The 24,437-nt window shown below is 36.7% G+C and overlaps 1 protein-coding gene across 2 annotated transcripts in view; it reads right to left on the bottom strand.

The window, feature by feature from the left end:
* The window catches only part of PIK3C2G (phosphatidylinositol-4-phosphate 3-kinase catalytic subunit type 2 gamma), a 286,035-nt gene that overhangs the window by 32,719 nt on the left and 228,879 nt on the right, over window positions 1-24,437 (bottom strand). For both annotated transcript variants that reach the window (XM_090145886.1, XM_090145891.1), the window contains exons 26-29: window positions 20,050-20,159; window positions 12,256-12,448; window positions 11,582-11,703; window positions 6,364-6,472 (exon numbers count right to left, since the gene is read on the bottom strand). In XM_090145886.1, coding sequence (XP_090002012.1) covers window positions 6,364-6,472; window positions 11,582-11,703; window positions 12,256-12,448; window positions 20,050-20,159 — 534 coding nt within the window. The remainder of the gene's footprint in view (window positions 1-6,363; window positions 6,473-11,581; window positions 11,704-12,255; window positions 12,449-20,049; window positions 20,160-24,437) is intronic.

Genomic DNA, 24,437 nt, shown 5'->3' with positions numbered 1-24,437 from the left:
CTTTGAGCTGAAAGACTTTGAGAGAAGTGGGTAGGAGGTGGAAAGAAGGATACACTGACTTGAAAGAGAAATTAAAAAGTTCCACAGTGAGCAGCCTGGTGTTCTGCATCCTCTTCACTTACTCTTTCAGCAATAAGTGAGCATATATTGAATGGTGGTTTGTAAACAGGAGGTAGGAAGATTGTTTCAGGTGAGAGTTCCAAATTTTCATTCCTAAAGGAAAGAACACTCTGAAACAAATGACATTTGGTTTAGAAATGTAAGTGGAATTGCTGCAGATCATACATCGAGCATGAACATGATGGACACATACACTGCAGTGCCACAGCACTAAGTTCAAAGCATTCCCTTTCTGAGTGTCCATCTTAACTCAGTGGGCACTGAGCATGTGGAGAAGCAGCAAGGCTAATGTTGGCAAAAGAAAAGGAAAGCTGCTGAACTTCCAGGTGATTCCAAAATCCCGCTGAAGTCAATGGGATGTCAATTAACTAGACTCCAGTCCAAGACTGAAGCACATGTTTGGAGTTAAGTATGCATCTGATTACATTGCTAAGCAAGATAGGATCCATCAGAGTTCTGAACACGTGTCATAAAGTGTGCACCATATTTAGGCAGGCACAGTCTGCTTCTGAACAAACAACTGTTGTTAGAAAAGCATATGACCATAGATGGGAATTTTAAGAGATCATGTGACAAGAAGACCACAAGAACTCACCTATCTTTCTCTTTTCCCCCTGGAATTATTAGATTGACATCAACAAATGAAAAATCCCTAAGATGCCAATCATCTGGGGATTTTTTAGGAGAGCCGCCTATCACTTGTCTAACCATTCTTACACTATAAGATAATTATTTAAAAGGTAATGTTGATATTTTTTCCAGATCACCCAAAAATTTTTTTTGGGAGCAGCCAAGTATATATAACGTCATCAGTGCTGGTCTGGCTATGACCTTTATTCAGCCATTAGCTTAAAAGGGACAAATTCTGCCTCCACTTACACTAGGATACAGCTGAAATAAGCAATTTCAATGGCATCAGGGGAGCTTGCACCACAGTAGCACAGTAGAATCTGTCACTGCTCTCCATTAGAGCCTAACAAGAAAAGCACTCTGCTGTTAGTGAAACACAGCCAGATTTCAAGCCAGATTTAATTTCGTTAAGAAGAGCAGTCTCTCTGCTTTCGGCTTTATTTTCAGCTGTGTTAGAGTAGATTTGGGGTCAGAGAACACCCATGCACCTGTTATAGTTTAACAGGATGGAAGAGCAGCAGGAAAGAAAGAAACCAGGAAAAGCTGACCTTGCGGCAGCTATTATTACTTCAGGAGAGGACAGGGGGAAAGAGAAGACTTTAAACCCTCCCCATTTTGACTCTGCTTGATACCTGCCTGCAGGAATAAAAGAGCAGTGGGAGTTTAGGGGACCCACAAACCTTAGGTGCACTTTGTATCACCATGTTATATAATTCCATACAGGCACCACTGCAGCTGTTTTCTCAGCTCTGTACTTCTCAAGTAGCTCCAGTGAATGAAACACGAATGAAATATGGGAAGCTTTTATCAAACTTTGATACTTTTATTGCAGCTGTTAAAACGTTACTCCAGAACCAGACCACGGGCCTGGTTTTCAGTGTATGTTTGAAAATAAGTGAATGTAATTTACAACCATTTCCATTTACATCCACTACATGCCCTCTCACATAGTATTCAACTCTCCATAATACTTCTATAGAATCTATTCATATCTGATACACTGTGACTGCTTACCTTCTTGCACTGGTTTATCTCTGGCCCAAATTTTATAGATGATTGCATACTGAAACTAAAAATTTTTATAGGGGCAAAACCCAACATGCCTCATCTCTTTGTACCAATTAGCTTCCTGTGCACCCACACTTGCCACATTTTTTTTGCCACCAACAATACCCATTGTGATAAACAGCCCCCCTCAAACATCCCTGTCCATCACACTCACACACAAAACATTTTTCACAATGTGAAAAATACAGGACAAATAGAATATGCTCATTTAAGGCTATGAAGTTTTGTAAGATCAGTATATCTTCTAGTGTCTGAGCTGTGCTATCAATAACAATATCCACAAATTAAATGCCACTTCTTTTAAATAATGAGAGACGGGGAAATTATCCGTAGAAAATTACTAGCTGGCTGATGGTACCAAATACGCAGCATTGCTACATTGAACACTGCTTTAGATTCAGTTTTATATTTCTTTTTTTAAATCCCAAGCCAGGTGCAAGTTGTCCTTTAAAGATAAGCAAGAAAACATTCAGCTTAGTCAATATCTAACATGCTGCTGCTTGACACTTAGAGCCAAGAGCAAACTCAATTAATGGAGACTTACCTTGCTTTTGTGTCAGTAGTGAGCAGGCAACCTCCTACTATATTGTATAAAAATGACAAGCCACTAGGGAAGCCCAAATTTGTGTATGTTGAGGTTTGGGCTGCAACTTCCACTCAGCCCATCACTCAATCGGAGTTAAGAGTGAAACAGAGAAAAATGTAAACAGGGCAGCAGCTGACTTTTGCAATAGATTTTTCTTATATTTTAAATATGTATTTCTGTCATCCTCCACATTACTCACCTTCGGCTTATTTTTCCTTGATGTTTCACCTATTTTTGTGGCACAACTTGGTTGTTTTGACATTTAATGAAGTAAAACTCCAAGAGTCTAAACAGTGCTGAATATATAGCCTTGCTTATCCTGATCCAAAAGACTGAAACATTTCAGCTGGATCAGTCAGCCAGCAACAGTGCAGCTACTACAAAACAAAATATTCTGACAGTGTGAATATATATATTGCCATTGATTTCAGGGGAGTAAAAGCAAAGTTAAAAAGATGCTGAAACACGTTTTTGATCCTGCCCCAAATGACTCAATATGAAAATTGACTTTTGCGTTTCAGTGGTTGATGTTATGAATATAGCTTATTGTTCATGTACATAGTCTGGTGGTGCAGTTATTTATAACTGAGTGTTAACCCGAATTTTAAAAAAGCACTCCTATTCTAGGAAACTCTTCAATAAATGCCTAAGAAGAAATCAGTGAATGAGGTTTATAATAAAAATAAACCACAGACTTGATAAAATTATTCAGATAGCAATGGGCATAAGCACACGTTTACACATTTAAACTAACCTACCACCAAATATCTTTGCCAGCTGATGTTTCAGCACTAATTGGATTTAATGCTATCATTCAAGGGCAGAGAACTGTGGCTTGGCGCTTTTGTTCTTTAAAGAGGAGTTTGAAGAAACATTTAATTCCATTTGAGCTACAGTACAAATGATAAGGCAGCTGTTTCCTACATATCCTCCTTTGTTCAATCCATTTAGCAGAAAAGGTGTCACTCTGATCTACTCTTAATCATAACCCAATTTTCATAATCTAAACTTAGACTGGACTGAAAAGCATGCACTTAAGGAATGGCTGAGGAATGAATTTGGATATAATCCAATTCTTCTTTGTTTCTAGGATTTTTAATTACTTAATTGGCAGAACCAAGTATGCAGTTGGTCCTGCTTAGACTTGACTAAACTCTTCAGTTCTGAAAAAAAATTGGTCATTGGTGTCCAGTCAATCAGAGTAATGTGTTTACTGTGATACAGCGACAGGAGGGCTATTTAATAATGAAATGACAACTCTCTCCTTTTTGGCTTAGTTCTATCCCAGACAACACTTTAGGATACTGTAGAGCTAAAGTACAACTCAGCAGAATGAAATGACTGTTTTGAGAAAGTACAGAGAACTTTGTCCTAATCTTACATCTAATCTTACAAGATTTCTTCTACAATTTCTGAATTAATTATTAATTTCTACACAGTTTTACTCTTTCACAGGAACGACAGTTTGGTAATGCTTGAGAACAGACATCTTCCTAAATGATTTTGTCAGGCTCCCTAGTAATCTGAGAAAAAGGACAAATTTAACTGTAAAGTGGTCCTAGACATGAGGAGAGACAAAATAATTGTGCTTATTTTTATCAAGAAAGCCTCCTAGCTTGGTTTTCTGTTCAGAGTAAAATGAAGAAGACACAGTGACACTTTTAAAAAAGTCATACCAAAGGGAGAAGTGAAAAAGAAGCCTTCAGCTGGAAGTACAAAGGAAATTGCCAACTGACTGGTCTCCTTTTTCTATGTGGGTCAGAATACATCAGTCTGTTCTAAATTTCTCACATCTCTCAGCAGGAGAAGCATATTGAAGTAAAAATAATGATTCAATGTTTATAGAGTATCAATAATTCTAACAGTTATCATCTAGAACTGCAGGCTAGATGTATGTGGTTAGCAAGTTGATTTCCAGCATGCAGCAGCACTTCATAGTCCCAAACAATCTGCTTATTACTCCGTTTATTATCATGCCCCCTCCAAAGGCTGGATACCAGCAGCTATACAGTCTTCTTAGGCACGTAATTGTTTTATTCTCCTCATGGTTTATAGGTTGTGCCAGACTTGAATGGCTTGAATGGCTTTCAGCTGCTGAATAGTCCAGCATGTCTGTATAGCTCCACTGGACCAGTTTAGAGCCACACCAGCGTTTGTTCTCAAACAGATCTGCTCACAGTTCCCTACAAATACCATTTTCATTGTTGTGTCCTAGTGTTTCAGCAGCAAGACTGGAAAAATTCACCTAGCTCTGCAATCATAAAGGGAGGAGATGAGGAATTAGGAAGCCCTTTGCAAGACAGCATGCTCTAACTGATTATTAGAATTCACAGACCATGGAGCAGGAGGGAGAGGAGAGCATCTGGGCATGACTGGGAAATGTTTTTATTACTATCCCACGGCTTTAAACAGTTTAATTTTTCAACCACAGATCAGGCTTTAAGACAGCAATGCTTGGTCCAAATTGAAAATTCATGTACCTTACAGCAGCCCAGAGCACAGCAGAAGATAGAGCTGTCCATTTCTAGGTCACTGGCTTATATCTGTTTTTCCTCAGCTGTGACCAAAAGGAGCTAATGTAAAACAAACCCATGAGTCTACCTTGACTGACAGAAATTATGCAACAATTAAACTCAATCTGTGCAGTTTATTTAGCAAAGTCAGTTATGGGAGTCAAACACCCAAGTCAACTGTCTGTGTTAAATTAGGTGCAACTCTGTGAAACACATATGATCTATCAGTGGAAAATCTTCTCAATTTCAACTCAGCACAGAATTTTTATTAATACTAATAAAACTCATGTTTGCTTTACATATGGACAATTTCCTTTTTAATCCCCACTACACAGACACATCTGGGAAAGTTTACATTGGTAGGCAGTAAACATTTTTTCTGTACTACAAGATGCTTGAACATTTGAAGAAAAAAATACCACCTTTTTGGCACTCTATACTATTGATGCTATTAAACCAAACCAGACCGAGTTTGTGCTGTAGCCCTGAGGCCATGGGAGATGACAAGGCCCATCTGGCAAAGACCAAAGCTCTACTAAAGAACATGTTAACAGTGAAATAGCAGGGAGATCATGCCCTGGCTCCATTAATTTACTACCCTCTATGTAACCCTAGGGTCTAACAAAAAATCATTGCTTTTTCCTCTCCACCCAATTGTTTTCCTGACTACTGCTGGTCAAAGGAAAACACACTCTTCTCTCAGACTCTGGTGTTGCTGTCAGTAATTGACAACTCAACTTCTGAAGTGACGCAACAAAATTATTTAGCACTGTGCTGATGTACAAGAGACCTCTGAGATGCTCCAGGTCTTGGCTTTCACAATGTTGAGGTGCATAAAGGAGATAATGAAGAGTCAGTTTTTGTAACTATTGTGACTTTCCATTTTGAAACAGGAAGAAAACATGAAATCTCAGAAAGCAAGAATAAATAAAAAACCTGACAATTTTAATGGACATAATGTATCATTTTGATAATAATGAAATATCCTGATTTCCATTTGTTTGTAAAACCATATCTTAGATATGTTGCTTAAATTTTGAAATGAAGAGTGTTTATGGTCTGAAAGAATGAAACTTCTTATTTTAAAACTGTCAAAATTGGACTTCTTCAATATTTCAAAATGTACTCCTCTTTTAGACATTATATTCCTCAGAACCTACTCCTTACTGTCAAAAATACAGTGAGTCATTAGTTTTGGATGGCAGCAAAGGAAGAGAAGGTATTTTGAAAAATATCCTTCCTGAAAAATAAAACTATTTTTCAGTCACTCTTGTTTTGTCTTAAGCTCTGATGAATGTTACAATGGCTTCATCTCAAAATGACTGCATTAGAAGTGTCATTTGGGGCACTTATTTTTTCAAATGGCAAATGGAAAGCTTCCTGATTCTTTTCATAGAATGCTACTGAAAGTCACATGCAAATAAAACAAGTATAGGAAATGCTCACATTTGCCAGCTTTCTGGATCCACTTAATAGCTGCTTCAGGTAGAGGTTCAAATCCTTCACTCTCTTATGTTCAAGATCTATAAAATCTATATGCCATGAGTGGGGAAACCTGCAAGAGAAGAATATTCGTATTTATTACTCTCGTACTCTATTTCCTGAAAATATTTCCAGCTCTATTTAACAAAACAATGGAAAATCTTTCCAAGATATTTTGCAGGTAGGTGAAGGAATGAGTACAGTTCCCACAGCTTTGTTTACCCTCTGATTCTCATTCTTTTCTGATGATAATTTGATGATATTCTTTTTTATACTGTGATCTTTTTCTGTCTAAAGAAGTTTATTCTAAATATGTACGTTAAAAAAGACTGTAATGCAATTACTTGTGTATTATTGTATCTAAATACTTCTAAAAGTCTATTTATTATGATGCTAGGAAAACATTTTTTGCATAGTGCATAGCACAACAGATCTCTGATCTCAGCTCAAAGCTCACACTATTCAAAGCCTTGCATTACAATACCAAATGCCTAAACCTTACAGCAACAATATGACATTTTAGATTACTGCTTGTTTTTTTTTACGTTAGTATTTTAAATGTAGATAAGTTTTTCAGAGCAGGTACTTGATCCCATATGCAGTTTCAGGCATGACCACAATAAAAGTAACATATGAAAACAAACTATAACTACAATAACAAAATCAATCCCAACAAAAGCAATAACAGTAATAATAACCATGTTCCATAGAATTTTTATTAAGATGAATTTCATTTCAATTTTCTAAATAATGTATGTAAGCCCAGAGTGGTTTTAGGTCAATTTTCAAATGTTATGAGTGAAAATGTCAAAATCCAACATTATTTTCACTTGAATGATATTTGTGTTTTAGAAAGAACGTATGTTAGATCAGTCAAAAGGTTAGATTTTTAGCAGTCATAGAATCACAGAACAGCTTGGGTTGGAAGGGACCAGACAGTTCCAATCCCTTTCCATGGGCAGGGCTGCCATCCAGCAGATCAGTCTGCCCAGGGCTCCATCCAACCTGGCCTTGAGAACCTCCAGGGATGGGGCATTCACAGCTTCTCTGGACAACAGTACACTTATCAATTTACATTAACCTTGCCCTGACAAGGACTATTTCTCTCAGGCTGAAGAAGCATTTGTAAAGTAGTCTGCACTAAATTGCATGTAATGGGTTTTATGATATAGATTACTAATACCGGTATTATTAAACTAATATTCTGCTTTATGCCCACTAATCTATGAGATACAGAATAGTAGAAGCTTTGATCTGGTCATATTTCATTGCCATTGTAAGTACTTAACAGTGTATTGCTTACAAGCATCTTTTTCCTGCTACAACCTGATTTATCCAGCAGATCTCAAGAGATATCTGAAGGCTTCAGACAAATGACTAAAGAGGCAACTAGCAGCAAAATATGCTGCAAAGAGACACTTGGCTGGCCTTTTGAAAGACAGCTGGTCAGCTCCTACTTTGAACGAGTTTTACACAGTTCCACAGCTCACTGATAAGATGTCATCAGCTTTTCAAAAGTGAGCCAAATAGTAACACATGGAGCAGTGGATTCCTACCCCCAGAGAGGAACACTGACCAGCATTGCAAACCACCCAGCTGTAAAAATGGCACAGCAGCCTCACCTACTGAAGATAAAATGACCAAAGATGATTAACCTACACATTTTTCTTACCAAGAGATTCAATGTAATTAGATTTCATGAATTGTAATGAGACCTGTTGGGGTTTTTTTTTGTTTTTGTTTGTTTGTTTGTTTGTTTGTTTGTTTTTCCAGTTTGTTTTGTAACAGAAGGCCTTTTCTGAAGAGAACACTGATTAAAAGACACTGTAACTCTTTTAGGAGGGGACCGATATTCACATATCTTGTGCAATACTTCTGAGTGAGGAAGAACTCAGTGCTGCCATAACGTAGTCTGTAATTAAAATGGCAAAGAGCCAGGATGATAGCAGCATATTGTATGTATGGCCTTTTCATTATTTTTTCCTATAGCATGTAAAGTTCAGGGCTTAGTTAGGCACTGTACAAATGAATAATGAGAGTCAATTCTTGTCTCAAGAAATTACAATGAGAGGATACAATGCGGCAGGCAATGTGCCATGACCCAGGACCCTCATGTATGTGAACTGTACAGATAAAAATAGAACACAGGTCATTTGACACACATGGCCTGTGAATGTTCTGGGCTCCTCTGTGGTACAGAAAGGATTTCTTTCAAGAGATGATAGTGAAGATCTGTTAGGAAGCAGCATAAAATAAATTAGGCTGTATGACACAAAGAGATGACTCTGGCTGTCTAATGTTGGCCCTCAGAAGATGCAGCCTAAGCACAGTGACCAAACTGAGGACAGATGCATGCATTATCTGTAACTTCAGAGACACTGCTGATTGATGGCACCCATAACTCTCTGCTGCAGTGAAGGACAATATGAACCTTGTAGTAGAACTGAACACTTCTTTAAAGCTCCTTCATGCTTTTGCTGAATTGTGCCTGCAGCTGAAATTGATCTTGTATTTGTGAACATACTTGCATTTGAAAAGTATGTTGGTAAGTTGTTTTTCAGCTTTGCATCTACTTTAACGAGATCAGAAAAATATAAACTTCTGCCATTTTGAGACATCTTGGGTACCAGATCCCACATCTTACTGAAAGAAGGAAGCCCGCAGAGCATTTCTGTATATAAATTATTTCATTTAAATGTTTTGTTGAGTGAAAAGAGTTTTGGCCTCAAAAAAAGCTCCACAACAACACTATTAATATTCTGTCTAAAACTAAATAAGAGAGATGGTGCTAGAGTACAAGCATTTGTTTGGGGCAGCTGTGCTTTGGATTATAAATATAGGATGAATGTTTATATGCAATAGCAGGATTTCAGATACTGAGAACTCTGAGCTTTTGCCATTAGTTTATTGAGACATAGCCAGTATTTAGAATCTCTGTGAGGCAAACTCATATTGTGATATTTCCTCTTAATGAGACATAAACATATACAATTTCATGAAAGCAGTAATTGAGTCCTTTCTGCTAGCAGTATCAATTATTTGGTAATATCAGACTTTTTGTTTTTCAGTCATACATTTTCAAATTGCCTTTGTGGCTACATTATGAAACAAGGCTTTTGCCTTACATTGAAGCCTCTGGCATTGGCCAGTGCTGGAAGCTTGCATCGCACAAATTAATGGCCTTATATGGTATGCCAGTTCCAGTGGTAAGTTCTTATAGAGAAGTAGCTTAGTTTTCATTATAACAGTAAAATCTGAAGTACATTAGAAGTCTCCAACCAACACAGATACATTAAAAAACAAATCAAAGCATTAACATTAAAGAACATTCATACAAAGAAACATCATAAAATGTAGCACTTTAACACAGTCTTGGGGAAAGATCACTGAGTGACAGTTTACTGCTGAGACAGAATTTTGGTAATAAAGTTCTTTAGGTCTTAGACACAGCCTCACTGCACATAGAGAGAAAGAGAGAAAGAGAGAAGGAAAGAAAGAAAGAGAGAAAGAAAGGGAGAAAGAAAGAAAGAAAGAATGAAAGAAAGAAAGAAAGAAAGAAAGAAAGAAAGAAAGAAAGAAAGAAAGAAAGAGAAAGAAAGAGAGAAAGAAAGAAAGAAAGAAAGAAAGAAAGAAAGAAAGAAAGAAAGAAAAAAGAAAGAAAGAAAAAAGAAAGAAAGAAAGAAAGAAAGAAAGAAAAAGAAAGAAAGAAAGAAAGAAAGAAAGAAAGAGAAAGAAAGAGAGAAAGAAAGAGAGAAAGAAAGAAAGAAAGAAAGAAAGAAAGAAAGAAAGAAAAAAGAAAGAAAGAAAAAAGAAAGAAAGAAAGAAAGAAAGAAAAAGAAAGAAAGAAAGAAAGAAAGAAAGAAAGAAAGAAAGAAAGAAAGAAAGAAAGAAAGAAAGAGAAAAGCCAAACATACTTATTATATATTTTATCTCACAAACTAATAATTAGAATGCGCATGGCTCTAAATCAAGACTGCGAACCAAGCACTTTTGGAATGCTTGAAATTCCAATTCCCACCAACTGCTTCAGCCAGTTAATGTGGGCAGTCATAATGAGTCAAACTGGAGCCAAGCAAAACTCCCTCAGGTAAGGAAAAGATGTTCCAGAATTAACAAGTCTAAAGCCATTTAACTGAATGACTCTCACAAACTCAGGGGGATACCAAATTTGGATCTAAAATTCATTGAATTTATTTTTAAAGTCAAAATCATTTTGATTGTGGATATTTACTTCAAGTCGAGCATCAAAGACTTATTTTTTCAGGTGTATCATTGGAATCTCAGCTTGGCACGGGTAAACTGTGCATCATTTTAGTCAGTCTTTTGTTTTATCATAGATTGAGCTTGAAGTAGATCTTGTATTAGGTGAGCCAGCATGACTGTCTAGGAGACTACTTTGTTCTCAATGGTGTATACGGTATAATAATACATACAATATTTGTAGAAAACATTTTACCAAAGCAGCAGAAAATTGTTTTATAAGGAAGAGATTTTTTATGTAAGATAGAAATATGAAGCTTCAGAATATTCAAACTGAGAATGAACATACACATGGATAAAAAGGAATAATCATAATTACTGAAATTAATGACAGCTTATTTTTCAAGAAATGTTAAACTGTAATTATTGAGTGGTGTAAAACATAAAGTATTGTTTTGAGGGGCTGGGAGAGCAAATAAGGCTATTGCATATTTCTCAGCTGGGGTGCATGCACATCTTTTTGTAAAAAAGTTTATCATTCCTGTCAGTATCAGAAATCAGCATGTTTCTGGTCTGTGCTTGTGTGGACATTCCTACATTGGTTTAGTATACTGATTTTTCTAGGAATTTTGATCAGCATCATGAAGAACATAAAAATTATTAAATGCCTTATCACATCTTTAATCTTATCACTTGCCCTTTTATTTCAGAAATATCTGTGTCAAGAGCAAACTGCTCCCCCCTTCTTCTTCCATTAAAAAAAAAAACAAAAAAACAACAATGCAACAAGATATATAAAATTGGGCTGTCACAATATTCTGTGATTCAGTTTCTCCTAGGCTGAATAGCAGACTTGACAGAATATGTCTCATTGCCTTTGTGATTCTAAAAATATGCCTGCCATACATTTTCTTACATTTTTATCTGTGCACAGAGAGAATCATTTAACAGCAGAATAACATTCACTAATATGCTGCCTTACTCTGGAAGTGCATGTGATGGAAACTGCTTCTGGAGATTGCTGTGAAGTTCTGAGAACTGGTCAAATGATTTCTCCACAAAAGTGACCACATTGCAGGTTTGCACCACCTGGACTAGATATAGCTGCATTGGGGAAAAAGGAGAGGCAGAAAAGACAAATGATCAGAGAGGCACATTAAAAAATATTGTACAAGAGAAAATAGAGGGTGATTTTTACAAAGAAAAAATTTTCTTTAATGTAGTGCCAGGAGCCAGAGAATTCAGTTTGTAATTTATAGTCTTTGTTGCAAAGAAGGAGAAACTTGCCTGGATAGCATACAACTCAAACACTGAAAGATCACTGCAGTGCGTGAAAACTAATAATGCGCCATTAAAGCATCATATAACAGTCTGCAATTTCTATTAGGCTTCCTAATTTCATGCCATGCTTTCCTTCTGGATACTTTAATTAGCTCTTGATTTATTTTTCATTATTGGGCAGGAACCTTTCTCCTTAATGGCTCCCTGCTAATAGCTGTCTGCCTGGTGTTCTTTCTCTCTGCTACCTCATTGCTTATGGCACTCCTGTGATCTTTTCAATGTGGCACAGGCAGATCTTCTAGAAAAGAGGAGGGAGAGTGCATAAACTCACAGAATCATTAAAGATTAAAGTAAAGTAAAGAATATGACACATACTAAGTCAGACTTTTTGTTGAATCCCAAAATGGTGGCTCTTGCAATTGACTTCTCTACATTCAGCATCATCCATTCTTGAGGGACAGTCTCTTGAGATGGAAGCTTTGCAGAGCCTGTCAGTGACATGTGTGCAAGTATGTGGATCAAGTTATTGAGCTTGACAGGAAAACACTCCAAACTTTCCTTTATTTTCCTGAAGAACAAACAGAAGACACTGTATTTATATATCTGCTTGGCTCCTATTGATCTTTAGTTTCATATATACAAGTACCAAAAAAACTCAGTACCTAAATACTAAAACCTGCCTCACATGAATATGTATGCATATACATACAAACTCACCACTGTTTGCAGCAACACATTTGCAGCTTGACTACTTAGAAGACTATTTTTGCTGTAGCCTTTTTCACAACTCACCTTGAGGTAGTTACTTTTCACAAGCACCATGGAACAGAGACAGTCTTGTGTGTTTTGAGGGATACCAGGGTAAAACAACATCTGCTCTTAGCATTTACTTCTTCACTGCACTAATCTCACACAGACTTAAATGTGTTTGCACAAGGCTAAGCATCTTTTATGTCCAATTTGTAATTTAGCTGTGCAAGATGTCTTGCTAAATTACTTACCCAATTCTAAAAAGATCGATATCAATACCTGAGGAGCTACTTAAGATATTATTATTAAAAAAAATTAAAATAAAAAAATCTGATTTTCTAAAGTTTTGAGATCTTTGATCAGAAAAGACACAATGGATAAAAAATTTCCTAGATATACATGTAGATATGTCATGTAAACTTGTTTTAACATCAAAGTGAACTCAGTTTGAGAAATAACATTGTGAGACAATCACTGCTCTTTGAAGAATAATATGCAGTGCTCAATAGAAAACACCCTTCTGAATTCAATTGTTGGTTATTGAAAATGATTTTTTTTTTTCCTATTTCATTGCTTAGTTCCACAGCTCTCTGAAGAAAATCTGGGTGGATTCTGATGTTATAGAATGAGAACCCATTAGTTTCAGGACATTTAGTAGGAAACCCATTGCTGAATAGCTTACAAGAGTTGACATTACTCTTAACCATCTTCATCATCATCTCATTAAAGCTGAGCAGCTTCACCTGTCATTTAAAATTTAATTCTTATCCATGGACTTCGGTGTGTGGGAGAGATAACATACTGCAATCAATTGAAGTAAACTCCATTCATTGCATAAGCCTGATTTTCATGATCTCAGATGTTTCGGTTAAAGATTGTAGCTTCACAGAGGCCATCGTACCAAAAAGAATATCCTACCTGTAGATAGCTCCCCAGTTTCTTCAAGCTAACCAGAGATGCCATTTAAAATACTGTGAATTTATCACACACCAATTAGGGTTACTAAACTAAGGAAATGAGATGTATATATTTTTCTTAATGTAATAAAATGGAAAGTATCTCTGAATTGATTTAATTAATTACCTTATTAACTACATTCTTAAGAAACAGATACATAAAGACTATTTGATAAATGACACAAATTAATACTCAAATGGAAAACAAGAAAATAAATCTCCTTTCAAAATATTAGTACAAAATCAATTCAGTTCTGATTAGTTAAGCTGCACCTGAGATAAACATTTATTTTTCAAAAAACTTTTATGCAATTAATTTAATCCACAGTTTAAACACTTGATAAAGCACTGTGACATGATTTAGGTAAAGAATTTGTAACTTGGCCATACTGTAGCAGAGCAGTTACGGAATTTGCAATGTTAGTAAGAGTCAAGTTTACTTTCCAAATAAAAATAGTTTAATTCACACAAAAAAGGTTTTTGCTTATAAATTAGTATCAATTCTGGAATCACTTCTATCACTAATATAAGAATACTGCTGTTTAAACAGTTCAGTATTTCAAGGGTTTGTTGTTCCTTCCATGAGTACACTAAGCTTCTAAAATGCTTTTCACACCAAGATTGTTACCTTATCTAAACTTAAACAGAAGCTTCTGTTGTTATTGCTGCTGCTTTACTCAGTGATAATAAAAATGAAAATAAAATAAAAATATAAGCAGTTTTTTGCCCTCTGTATATTCTTTCTCTGTATACAGTCTTCCCTCTTATAACAGAAAGCATGAAGCAAGCCATACATCACGTTACGAACAATGAAGCCTCTTTGCAATTTTGATGACATTTCAATGTCTTCACAGCATGGGAGAACTCCAGTTACAGTTGTTCGCATTTTCTTTCAAGGGTGAACTGGCCTAAGGAGACTCATTATCCCATAGCCTCCAAAAGCTGATTCTTATTTATGGAACAGTGGTATACATCAAACACATATGCCATCTTTTTAAATTTAGCAGCTCTTGTTGGTGTGGATTGGATCACTGATTCAGTTTACTACATTGTAGTAATTTGATTTCCCTTTCTGACAAGATTTTTTAAGTTCATGCTAAGAATCTGTGCTAGAACTTTCTTCTTGAACCCCCTGAGATGTCATATCTTTACTTCAGCCACATTATCTTTAGCCACAGGTAAAGAATTTGGTGAGGACCTGGGTATCCTCTTGTTCCCTAGGTCATTACCATCTTTCCTGCAGCAAAACCTTGCTCTGTCTTCACGAAGATGTAAAAAAGTATGTTTCTAAGTTATTTCAGAACTCTGGTAGTCAAAGCAAGAATTAGTGCTTAAAGGTCTATAGATAGTAAAGTTACCTATATAAAAGGTATTGAATTCCCAGATCCATCAGAAAAACAAACAAAACAGGAAACTGTCATTAAATAGAGTAAGACTCATTGTGGTTCATAATATTCCTAACACACACAACTCTTAGACAGCAACATGACTTCTTTTCCTGTATGATAATATATTCTTTTGTCATGACCTATTTCTCAGAAAAAAGAGTTAAATATCTGGGATTTTTCAAAGGTAATGCTTTCTACTTTTTTCACCTGCTGAATGGACTTTGACTTTCAGATTTGGATCACACTCTTTCTACAGAACTATCAAGTTATGATCAGGTGAAACATGCACAGACAGCTCAGTCGCTTGTGAGAACAGAAATGGATGAAAACTTTAGTTAACTTTTCCAAGAGTATCTCATAATAGCTCATACCTTGATTTTCAGGTAGTCATTTCTTATCAGAGAGGTGTTCTGGGATCTGATGCTTAGATCTTTTTGGACACACCAGCCTTTCTTCACAGCCTTTCAAGACTACATGCACTCCTGATTATTTATCCAGATCTTAGTTTTGGTAGGTATAATAATAAATATTCACACTAATCTTCATAGTCATTTTTTTTTTCATCACTCACATCCTTCTCTTTTCTGTCTAGACCTGAATATATCTTGGAATTCAATGAGTAAAATTTATCTTTGTGGGATTCTCAGATGTTAATGAACATGGCATTTCATTTCCATCCAAATTTTTCATCCATGAACTTAACAGGCTCAATTTTAAAACAAATTAGGAAGTATGCCCTCAGCAGCTCTTTAAGACTTTTTCAGAACCTTACTGTTTTCAGGAATAGACCTTTTCTGATTTTTACCAACACATGTTAATAAACAATTGATAATCTTTCTGTTCTGGTTTTGTGTTTTGTGATAACTCTCTAGTTTAACATCTTATTTCCCACCATGATAGTATATAGGCAGTAATTAAGTTCTCTTTACAAACTGCTTGAGTGCAGTTGTGAAAAAGTTTAGTAAGGTAGTTTCATCTTTGACCTATTAGAGAAGTCACCAGCATCACTGGTGTTTCAGCTATTTGGAATATTTCTTGCTAGAGTATCTACAGTCACCTCAGAAACAACGATTGTCTGATCAGTTTGAGATTAGTGTCATATTTTCAAAGGAGTTATTATGAATTGTCTGGTCTTGCAATGGCTGGTATTTGCAGCTTGGAGTGGATATGTTTGACCTGGATAATGACAGGTACTGAATAAATGACAAATAAATAATAAAGATGGCAGCTGACCCAAGCATAACTCTTCCTTCAATCAGGTGGCTGAAGATGTGCAGTGGTGCTTTGATGGTAATTGTCAGATTTACAGTGCCTCTCTTATTCGTAGGTTTCTGTGACTGAATTAGATTTTATATTGCAGTCAGTTGAAATCAGCTCTGATTATTGCATTAGGCTGACTTTAATCCCTTAAAAATAATTTTGAATGCATATGATACATACTGCTTCACAGGCACATAAAAAATGTCAGGCAGCAGATGACACCATGCTGACATTTGAAGACATCTGCAGAAAACCAAAGAGGAAATCTATATCCAGAAGTGAAACGGCTTTCTTCTTTTCCTTGGTAAAACCGAGTTTCAGGGAAAGAGGAGAGGAGGGAGGGGAAAGGATCAAATTGAGTTGCAAGGATCAAACTGAGTTCAGGGCAGATGCTGGAGAGACAACAATGTTTCATTTGGCACTAGGTGCACAGAAATGACAAGCAAACACAGAAACTCTTGTTTAACTCTCAATCAGTGCACTGTTTATTCATGATTCGACTGTGCGACCTTCCAGAAGGCTGCAATCTGTGAGGTTTAACACTGCTGCTCATCAGCTTATAATAGTGAACTGACTCAATGTGGGAAGAGAACAGTACACAGAAACAAGACAAGATTACTGAACATGTCTTAAGTCAAGAATGAGGGAAAAGGATTTTGAAGATTGAAGTTCAAACACCGATATTATAATTCTGTAGGCTAAAAAGGTTAAGAATGCAGAACAAATTAACATTGTTTTGCAAAGAATATTTGTGACATTAGCCATCATATCATGCTGTTTTTAAGAAACAATGGAGGTAATGTCAGTATTATTGCTCAAATCAAACTCAGGCAATTGCTAAAAGCAACCTATTTCTGTGGAAATAGAGAAATATTCTTCTCATATTTCCACTAGCAAAAGTTTGTGGTTTTGAATAGATATGCTATATGATAGAATCTGAAATACTACAATAAATACCAGGTACTTAGAACACAGGGTAACTCTCTGATGGCAGTTTTTAGCATTCCAGTGACCACACTCCTTATCTAGAAAGGAAATTTTTCAAAGCAATAAAATGTTCTGAAAGTAATTATTGAGAAAAAGCAACTATGAATTAGAAAGGATTTGAGGGCTACTGGAAGTTATGTTAATAAACAGTTTCCAATTTCACTTACTTTCTAAAGACAACTTGAAAAATAGATACAGGAATAAAGTACAGAGAAACCTTCAGAAGTGTGAGATTGGATTTTTTCTCATGTGGATCTCTGTACAAAAGGAAAGTAGGAAATATTTTTTGTGAAGTACAGGATAAAGTCAACACAGGTAATGGTAGCATTCCTGGGGGTAGGTCAGAAAATGCTTATACAGAGGGTAAGTCTAGAATGGACCTGGGTTTTAAGCCAACCCAAAGACTGCCTGGAAACAATGTTCAGAAATTAAAAAACAACTCAACATGAAACCTGGTGTTTTGCCCATGTTTAAACATGTAAAAATGTTAGTTAATGCGTGCTTTGAATTAACACAAATAATGTTCAAAAATGAATAGAAATTAGAATAAACCTAGAAAAAACATGAAGTAAAAGGAAATCCATAAAAATTCATGAGCTGATGAAAAGAGACCTTGTACTTGTAAATGAGCATAATACAAACATACACTAAGAGAATTAAAGAAGAAAATACACACTGTAGCAATATCTGAATTTTCTACATGATATAATGTTCTCTTTGGCCAGTAACAAATTGAAACAAATGAGAATAACAGCCTCAGTGTGTTCACTAAAAGGATTTTAGCAGAACATACAGTTTCAAATAAGATCTGAATCTGAACAGCACTGTACAGATCTGCAGCGTGATGACAGTTTTACTGGTAAGCAGATCTTGAATGTCAGGTACACCTCTGAAATCCTTCACTTCCTCCATCCTCAAAACACCACAACCACCTCACTGACTTCCAAGAAAGTGTGTGGAGATAAAGTCTTGTCCTGAATCCAGCCCTCATCCTTTATCTTCTGGCTAAGAAACACTCTGAGTTTAATCCTAACCATAACCTTATCCCTATCAGACCTAAAAGTATGCTGATCCTTTCTACTTCCAAAAGAGTGCTGGGCACTGGTTCTGAGAGACACTGATGCAATTTGGTTAAGTATACCCTAGTCTTTTTTCTCTAATTAAGACACGAGGTATTTCTAGCCGTGAGAGACAAAAACAGCTACCCAGATTATGGCAGAATCAAGACTTTTACATTTTAATTAGAAGCTGTATGTTTCCTATTTGAAGTGGAAATGTAAGTCTGTAATTTGGAAAAAAAGTGAAATTTTAAAGGAAAGGATAAGGTAGGAGTTGCCAGTAAATGTGAAGCTGTAATTAAATTTTAAAATAAAACACTTGTTAAGGTGCAAGAGGGAAAGCATCTGAAAAAAAAAAAAAAAAGAAGAAGAAGAAGAAGAAGAGTTAAAGGAGAAAAATTTCAGTGTTCTTCTGTGTGTAAAGTAATGGAATGACAGTTTTGAGAAGCATCCTTCTTTCTATTCAGAGAGTCTTCTCTAAACTCAGGAGTCTCTGCTTCAGCCTTCTCCAAACCTGCAGTCACAGTTTTGGATTCCAATAGATATAAAGCACACATATAAACAATGCAATGCAGATTGGCCAAAATCTTCATAGGAGCATCTGTAATGGTAATGAGAGTGGCTCAGCTGCTCCAGCTGAAGCTTTCATTCTATTTATTCATTGCAATGTGCTCTGTGGCTGTACTGAAGGGTAGAGTGATTGCTCTTGCCTCTAGGCAGTTTGTGCAGCAGAGAGCTGTGCAGCTTTATGAGTGTGTCCTTTAGTACTCTGAATTTGAAAGGACTCAGAGCCCAGTGCTGTGAACTTGACACAGCCTGGGAAGAGGTCAGAAGGGTAGGATTTGCTGTGCACGTGTATGTAGCCCAGGATGATGTGAATTCATACTGTCCTTTGGAAACCATGGTGCTTTGTAGGATAAGCTCTGACAGAGAGAGACTTTCTCATACTGTGCCTAGCATGGAAAAGTGAGTTTCCAAATCCATCCAGTCTCCATTGGCTTCATCTAGTGTATCATTACATAAACAGTTGGAATTGTATGTAATGCAGAGAACTGTTCCAGTAGATCACATCTGCAGGCTTCAAACTGATTATATATAGGTCATCTGCAGCTCCTCATCAATAATTCCCTGCTACTAACACAAACAAGTAAAAGGTTTCATTACCCTAATACAAATGAAGCATTAAATATACCTATACTAACACACAATACTTTTTTTATTATAAATCTGTTAAGTGCTTAGAAGGAAGAATCGTTACATTTTTACAGATGGAGAAACCAGCTACCAAGGAAAGTAACTTGCCTGAAGCAAAACAAAATGTCAAAAGAAGATCAGAAAAGAAATATAATGCAGGAATTCTAAATCCTCACTCAAGTCAAATGTTTTTATGGGGAAATTTTACTAAACATTCAACAAACATTATACAGATTTATTCATTCAAAGTGTCTGCAGTCCAAACAGTGTTGCATGGAGTAAGTACACCTAAAAGCAGAGAGGAAAGTTGTCTGCAAATAAACCAAATAAGTGGTTTCATCATGCCAGATGAATAAAAACAGTAAAAAACTTCCTATATGTGTATCACAAGTGCACAACTGTGTGAGAGACTTGAGGAGGCTGGTTTAAAAATGAATAAGGAGTAGACTTTTTAAAAGTAATCATGTGAAGACCAAGTGTCCTTTTGTGTAATTTCACTGATTACAACCTCTTAACATAACAGCTTTGCTTGATGCCTGAAGGGAATAAACTTTCAGTGTTACATACTGTCTTTACCTGGTAAAGTAGCTCGTAGCTTGGAGGTCTGAGTCCTGAGGACGGAGGTTATCATACACATATTTCAGATCCTGAATCCTATTCAGCTCAGGCAATCCTGCATGTAGCATCTTTACAAGAAAAAAAGTACCATTACTCTGTTGTACTATGTAAAATAAATTGAAATTAAATGAGGTTAACTAAGAAAAGGAAGGATTTACACAAGAAGAACTTCTAAAACACAAGGTTTTGCTGATCTTTAAAGTTGTTTTGAAGCAATAGGAATGCCTGGAACACTAAGGTGAATAAATTGTATTGTAAATCTTCACACTGAGATACTAGAAGGAGACACTGATCAAAATCACCGGTCTATTTTAGCAATTTATTTTCTCTTCAGATAGGATAATCTCAATACATGCATTGCTAATCTTCCTTCATAGCCTTTTAATGATGTTAAAGGAAAGGCAACAAAATGGTGAGCAAAACTAGCCATCTGAATAGAAACCACATTTCTTTATGCTCACAATATTATCCAAATCCTAACACAATTTAGTGCAACATCACCTTCTCATCTATAATTACTGCTTCCATTATCACCAGTCTAGACTCCTCCTGTAAAAGAATTGTATATTCCATATATGACCTTTCAAGTCAATGGAGGAGAAAGGTTCCCTTAAACACTGACTCATAACAGGAGCCTTGACCTTGGTATTCAGAATTGCCCTCTGAAGATGCGCATCATTCCCTGTGCATGATGAATGAAGATGTTCTAGTTAGTTGGCCAGGTTTGGTTGAGAAGATAATCCAAATATTTCCCTTGCAAAGTTACAACACAATCAGTAGTGTAGACAACTGATTGCATTCAATTGCCCATACATCTCTCTCCATGTATTGTAAAATGTCAACAACTAAAATCATTTTGACTCAATTCAAAACTGACTTATTTTTCTCAATGCTTGCAGTAAATAGAGAATGATGATTTTTTTGTGTGTGATAGAGAAAAAAAAATCACTTCATCACATTGCTCAGAAGGAAATGTATGTGAATTTGCAGTCAATGCTATGCATCCTTGATATTTATGTCTGATGTGGGTAGAAAGTCCCACTGAGTTTTTTGGATAGCAGAAAGGAAAAAGGGAACACTGCTTTTATTTTAAGGTTTGGTCGAGACAAATAGAGGAAAGAGAAAAAGGATTTTTGGGGGGTCCTTTTCCTTATTCCTTCCAATCTTCTCAAATTTTAAAATCAGATTTCAATATTCTGTATATATTCTTTTTTTGCCATTATGAGAAAAATCTTGCTTTCTATCAGGCCCAACCAATAATATCACTGGACAGCTAGCTTACTGTCTCACTGATCAGCAAGGAGCAGAATGCCCAATGAAGTGAACATAAGCAGCTTATTTTCTTGACTAGGTAAAACTTGGTAAGTGAATTAAGAACAGGGACAATAAAAACATTCAGCACTTAGGGAAACATATGACCTCCAACTCATTTATAAAATATAATTTCTGTCCCCTTTTAAAATTAAGAGTTGTTGCATAGACAAATTAAGCTTCTTGCACTGCATTAGAAAGGGGAATAATTCCAGATATGACTATAATCAGAATGATCTTTAGCCATCTGCTAAAGCAAGGAATGTCTTCAGCTGAACAGCATCTACATAGTGTTTTGCTGGCTGCTTTGGCCTTCTTGCTCCACATGGCATATCTTGTTTCCAGTCCCTTGGTGAAGAGACTTCTGAAAACTGGCTAGTGATACTAGATGCTAATTAGACAAGGCATAGAATAACTGTTCAGAAAACAACTACAGGTTGCTTAGGGAAACTAAAATGTCACTAGATGCCTAGGTTTAAGTGTCTGCAATGATCCCCTCACTTGGTCATATATATATCTTTACCTGGTATATACTCCTGATCTTCTCAGGCCTTCATACTCACTGAGTGGAGCTGTCTATGCTTTGTTTGGGCCTGAATTAAGAGCTGGTGTGTGAATCTTAGCTGATCATCCCATTAAAAATGAATAGCCTTGTTACGGGCTTCCCACAAACAGATCTCCAATACAAGGATGTTTCCCGATCTTCTCTTCCCAAATGTTGTTTCTGAATTGTATGAAACTGCAGTTCTTGTTTGGAGACAGGAGTCTCAAGACCTAGTTCTGCTCTGTCTAGGCACTGTCTCCTGTATTACAGTATTAGCTTTATCTATTTCTAGATCCAGCAAGTGGATCAATTACTCAATGTCTAGTGTCAACTCTTTTAATAATTCTATACTTGAAAAATCTTTATAACAGTAATGGATTTTGCACTTTTTTAAATGGCTCAGAAGGTGTTTGTATCCTCCTATCACTCTCTGTTTAATAGTTCACATCAATTCTTCAATGAGATCAAAGCTGATGAACTACAAGCATTTATACAGCTAACTCTGTAGGCAGATTCTTGGGTCACCCACAGATGTTTGTGCTTTTGAAAGTGATGGAAACTTCATGGATTATTTCTTACTCCCAGAAGATGTTGGAACAGTCCTAGAAACATGCTGCTCACCACTAAGAAAAAGCATTAAATCCCACACTGGGCAAAAATAATTTATGGTTCATAAACATACTTTGCTAGAAACCACTGGCAGTTACTGATCATCCAGAGATCCAGAGCACAGTTTATAACTCACATCAAGCTGTACTTTTTTGGAAATGGCTTTACAAATAGTAGGGACTTTTAACCATGTTTTATAAATAGTATCTCATAAAACGATGTGGCAGGTAAGGAAAGATAATGGTGTAGATTTCCAGATATTGGAGATATCTTAGTCTGTTATCAGTACGAACAAGCAGCGGTTAGTTTATTTTGTTCCTTGATGATAACATGATATTTTGCATGGAAATGAATTGAAAATTGAACTTTTTCACAGTTTATTTAGTTTTCTAGAAATGGCCAATGTAACTAAAAGATTTTGATACTTACAGTTTCTGACCAAGACTCCATTTCAAGTGCATAACCAGACTCAACGCTGCATGGTTTGAGTTGGAAGGAACCTTTAAGATCGCCTAGTTCTAATCCCCTGCTATGGGCAGGGACATCTTCCAGTAGACCAGGTTGCTCCAAGTTCCATCCAGCCTGGCCTAGAATGTCTTCAGGGAGGGTGTATTCCATAACTTCTCTGGACAACCTGTTCCTGTGTTTCACCATCCTCACAGTACAGAATTTCTTCCTAATATCTAGTCTAAATCTACTCTCTTCCAGTTTAAAACCATTTCCCCTCATCCTATTACTACATGCCCTTATAAAAAATCCATCCCCAGCTCTCTCAGCCTATCCTTGTAAGGGAGGTGCTCCAGATCTCTCATCATGTTTGTGACCCACTCTAACTGCTCAATATCCTTCCCACGTTGAGGGTCCCATACCTGGACACAGTACTCCAGATGGGAGTACTCACAAGAACAGAGTAGAGGAACAGAATCACCTCCCTTGACCCGCTGGTAACTCTTCTCTTGATCCAACACAGGATATGGTTGGCCTTCTGGGCTGCAAGTGCACAGTGCCAGTTCATGCTGAATCTTTTATCAACTGACACCACCATATCCTTCTCCTCAGGGCTGCTCTCTAGCCATTCCCTGCCCAGCCTGTATTTGTGTTCGGGATTGCCCTGACCCAGGTGCAGGACCTTGTAGTTGGCCTTGTTGAACTTCATGAGGTTGGCATGAGTCGACCTCTCAAGCTTGTCCTGGTCCCTCTGGACATCATCCTTTGCCTCTAATGTGTCAGGTGCACCACACAGATTGGTGTTGTCTGAAAACTTGATTAGGGTGCACTCAATCTCACTGTCCATGTCACCTGCAAAGATGTTAAACAACACTGCTCCCAATACAGATCCCTGAGGAATGCCACTCATCACCAGTCTCCACTTGGACACTTGTCTGTTAACTGCAACTGTCTGAGTGCAGCCATCCAGCCAATTCCTTATCCAATGAGTGATCTATCCATCAAATCTATTTTTCTCTAACTTGGCAACCGGGATGTAATGTGGGACAGTGTTAAATGCTTTGCACAAGGCCAGGCAGATGACATCATTTGGTCTTCCTTTATCCACTGATGCTGTAACTCTATCATGAATGGCCACCAAGTTTGACAGGCACTATTTGCTCCTGGTGAAGTCATCTTTTTTTACCATGTGCCATAGTAGGTCCTTCAAAAATATCTGCTCCATGATCTTGCCTGGCACAGATGTGAGACTGACTGGCCTCAGCTTTCTTCATATCCCTAATGACCAGGTCTTCAGTTTCCTTCCAGAGAGGACCCACTCTTTTCCAGCCTTCTTTTTGTCACTGTTATACCTGTAGGCTTTCTTATTGTTCCCTTTATGTCTCTGGCTAGATGTAATTCTTTCTGGGTTTTAGCTTTCCTAACTGGATCCCTG

This window comes from Phasianus colchicus, chromosome 1 (assembly GCF_987193195.1).
Source record: "Phasianus colchicus chromosome 1, bPhaCol1.hap1.1, whole genome shotgun sequence".
NCBI classification, from domain to species: Eukaryota; Metazoa; Chordata; class Aves; order Galliformes; family Phasianidae; genus Phasianus; species Phasianus colchicus.
Note: the sequence above shows the minus strand (reverse complement) of the source record. Positions and strands in the feature narration are given on the sequence as shown.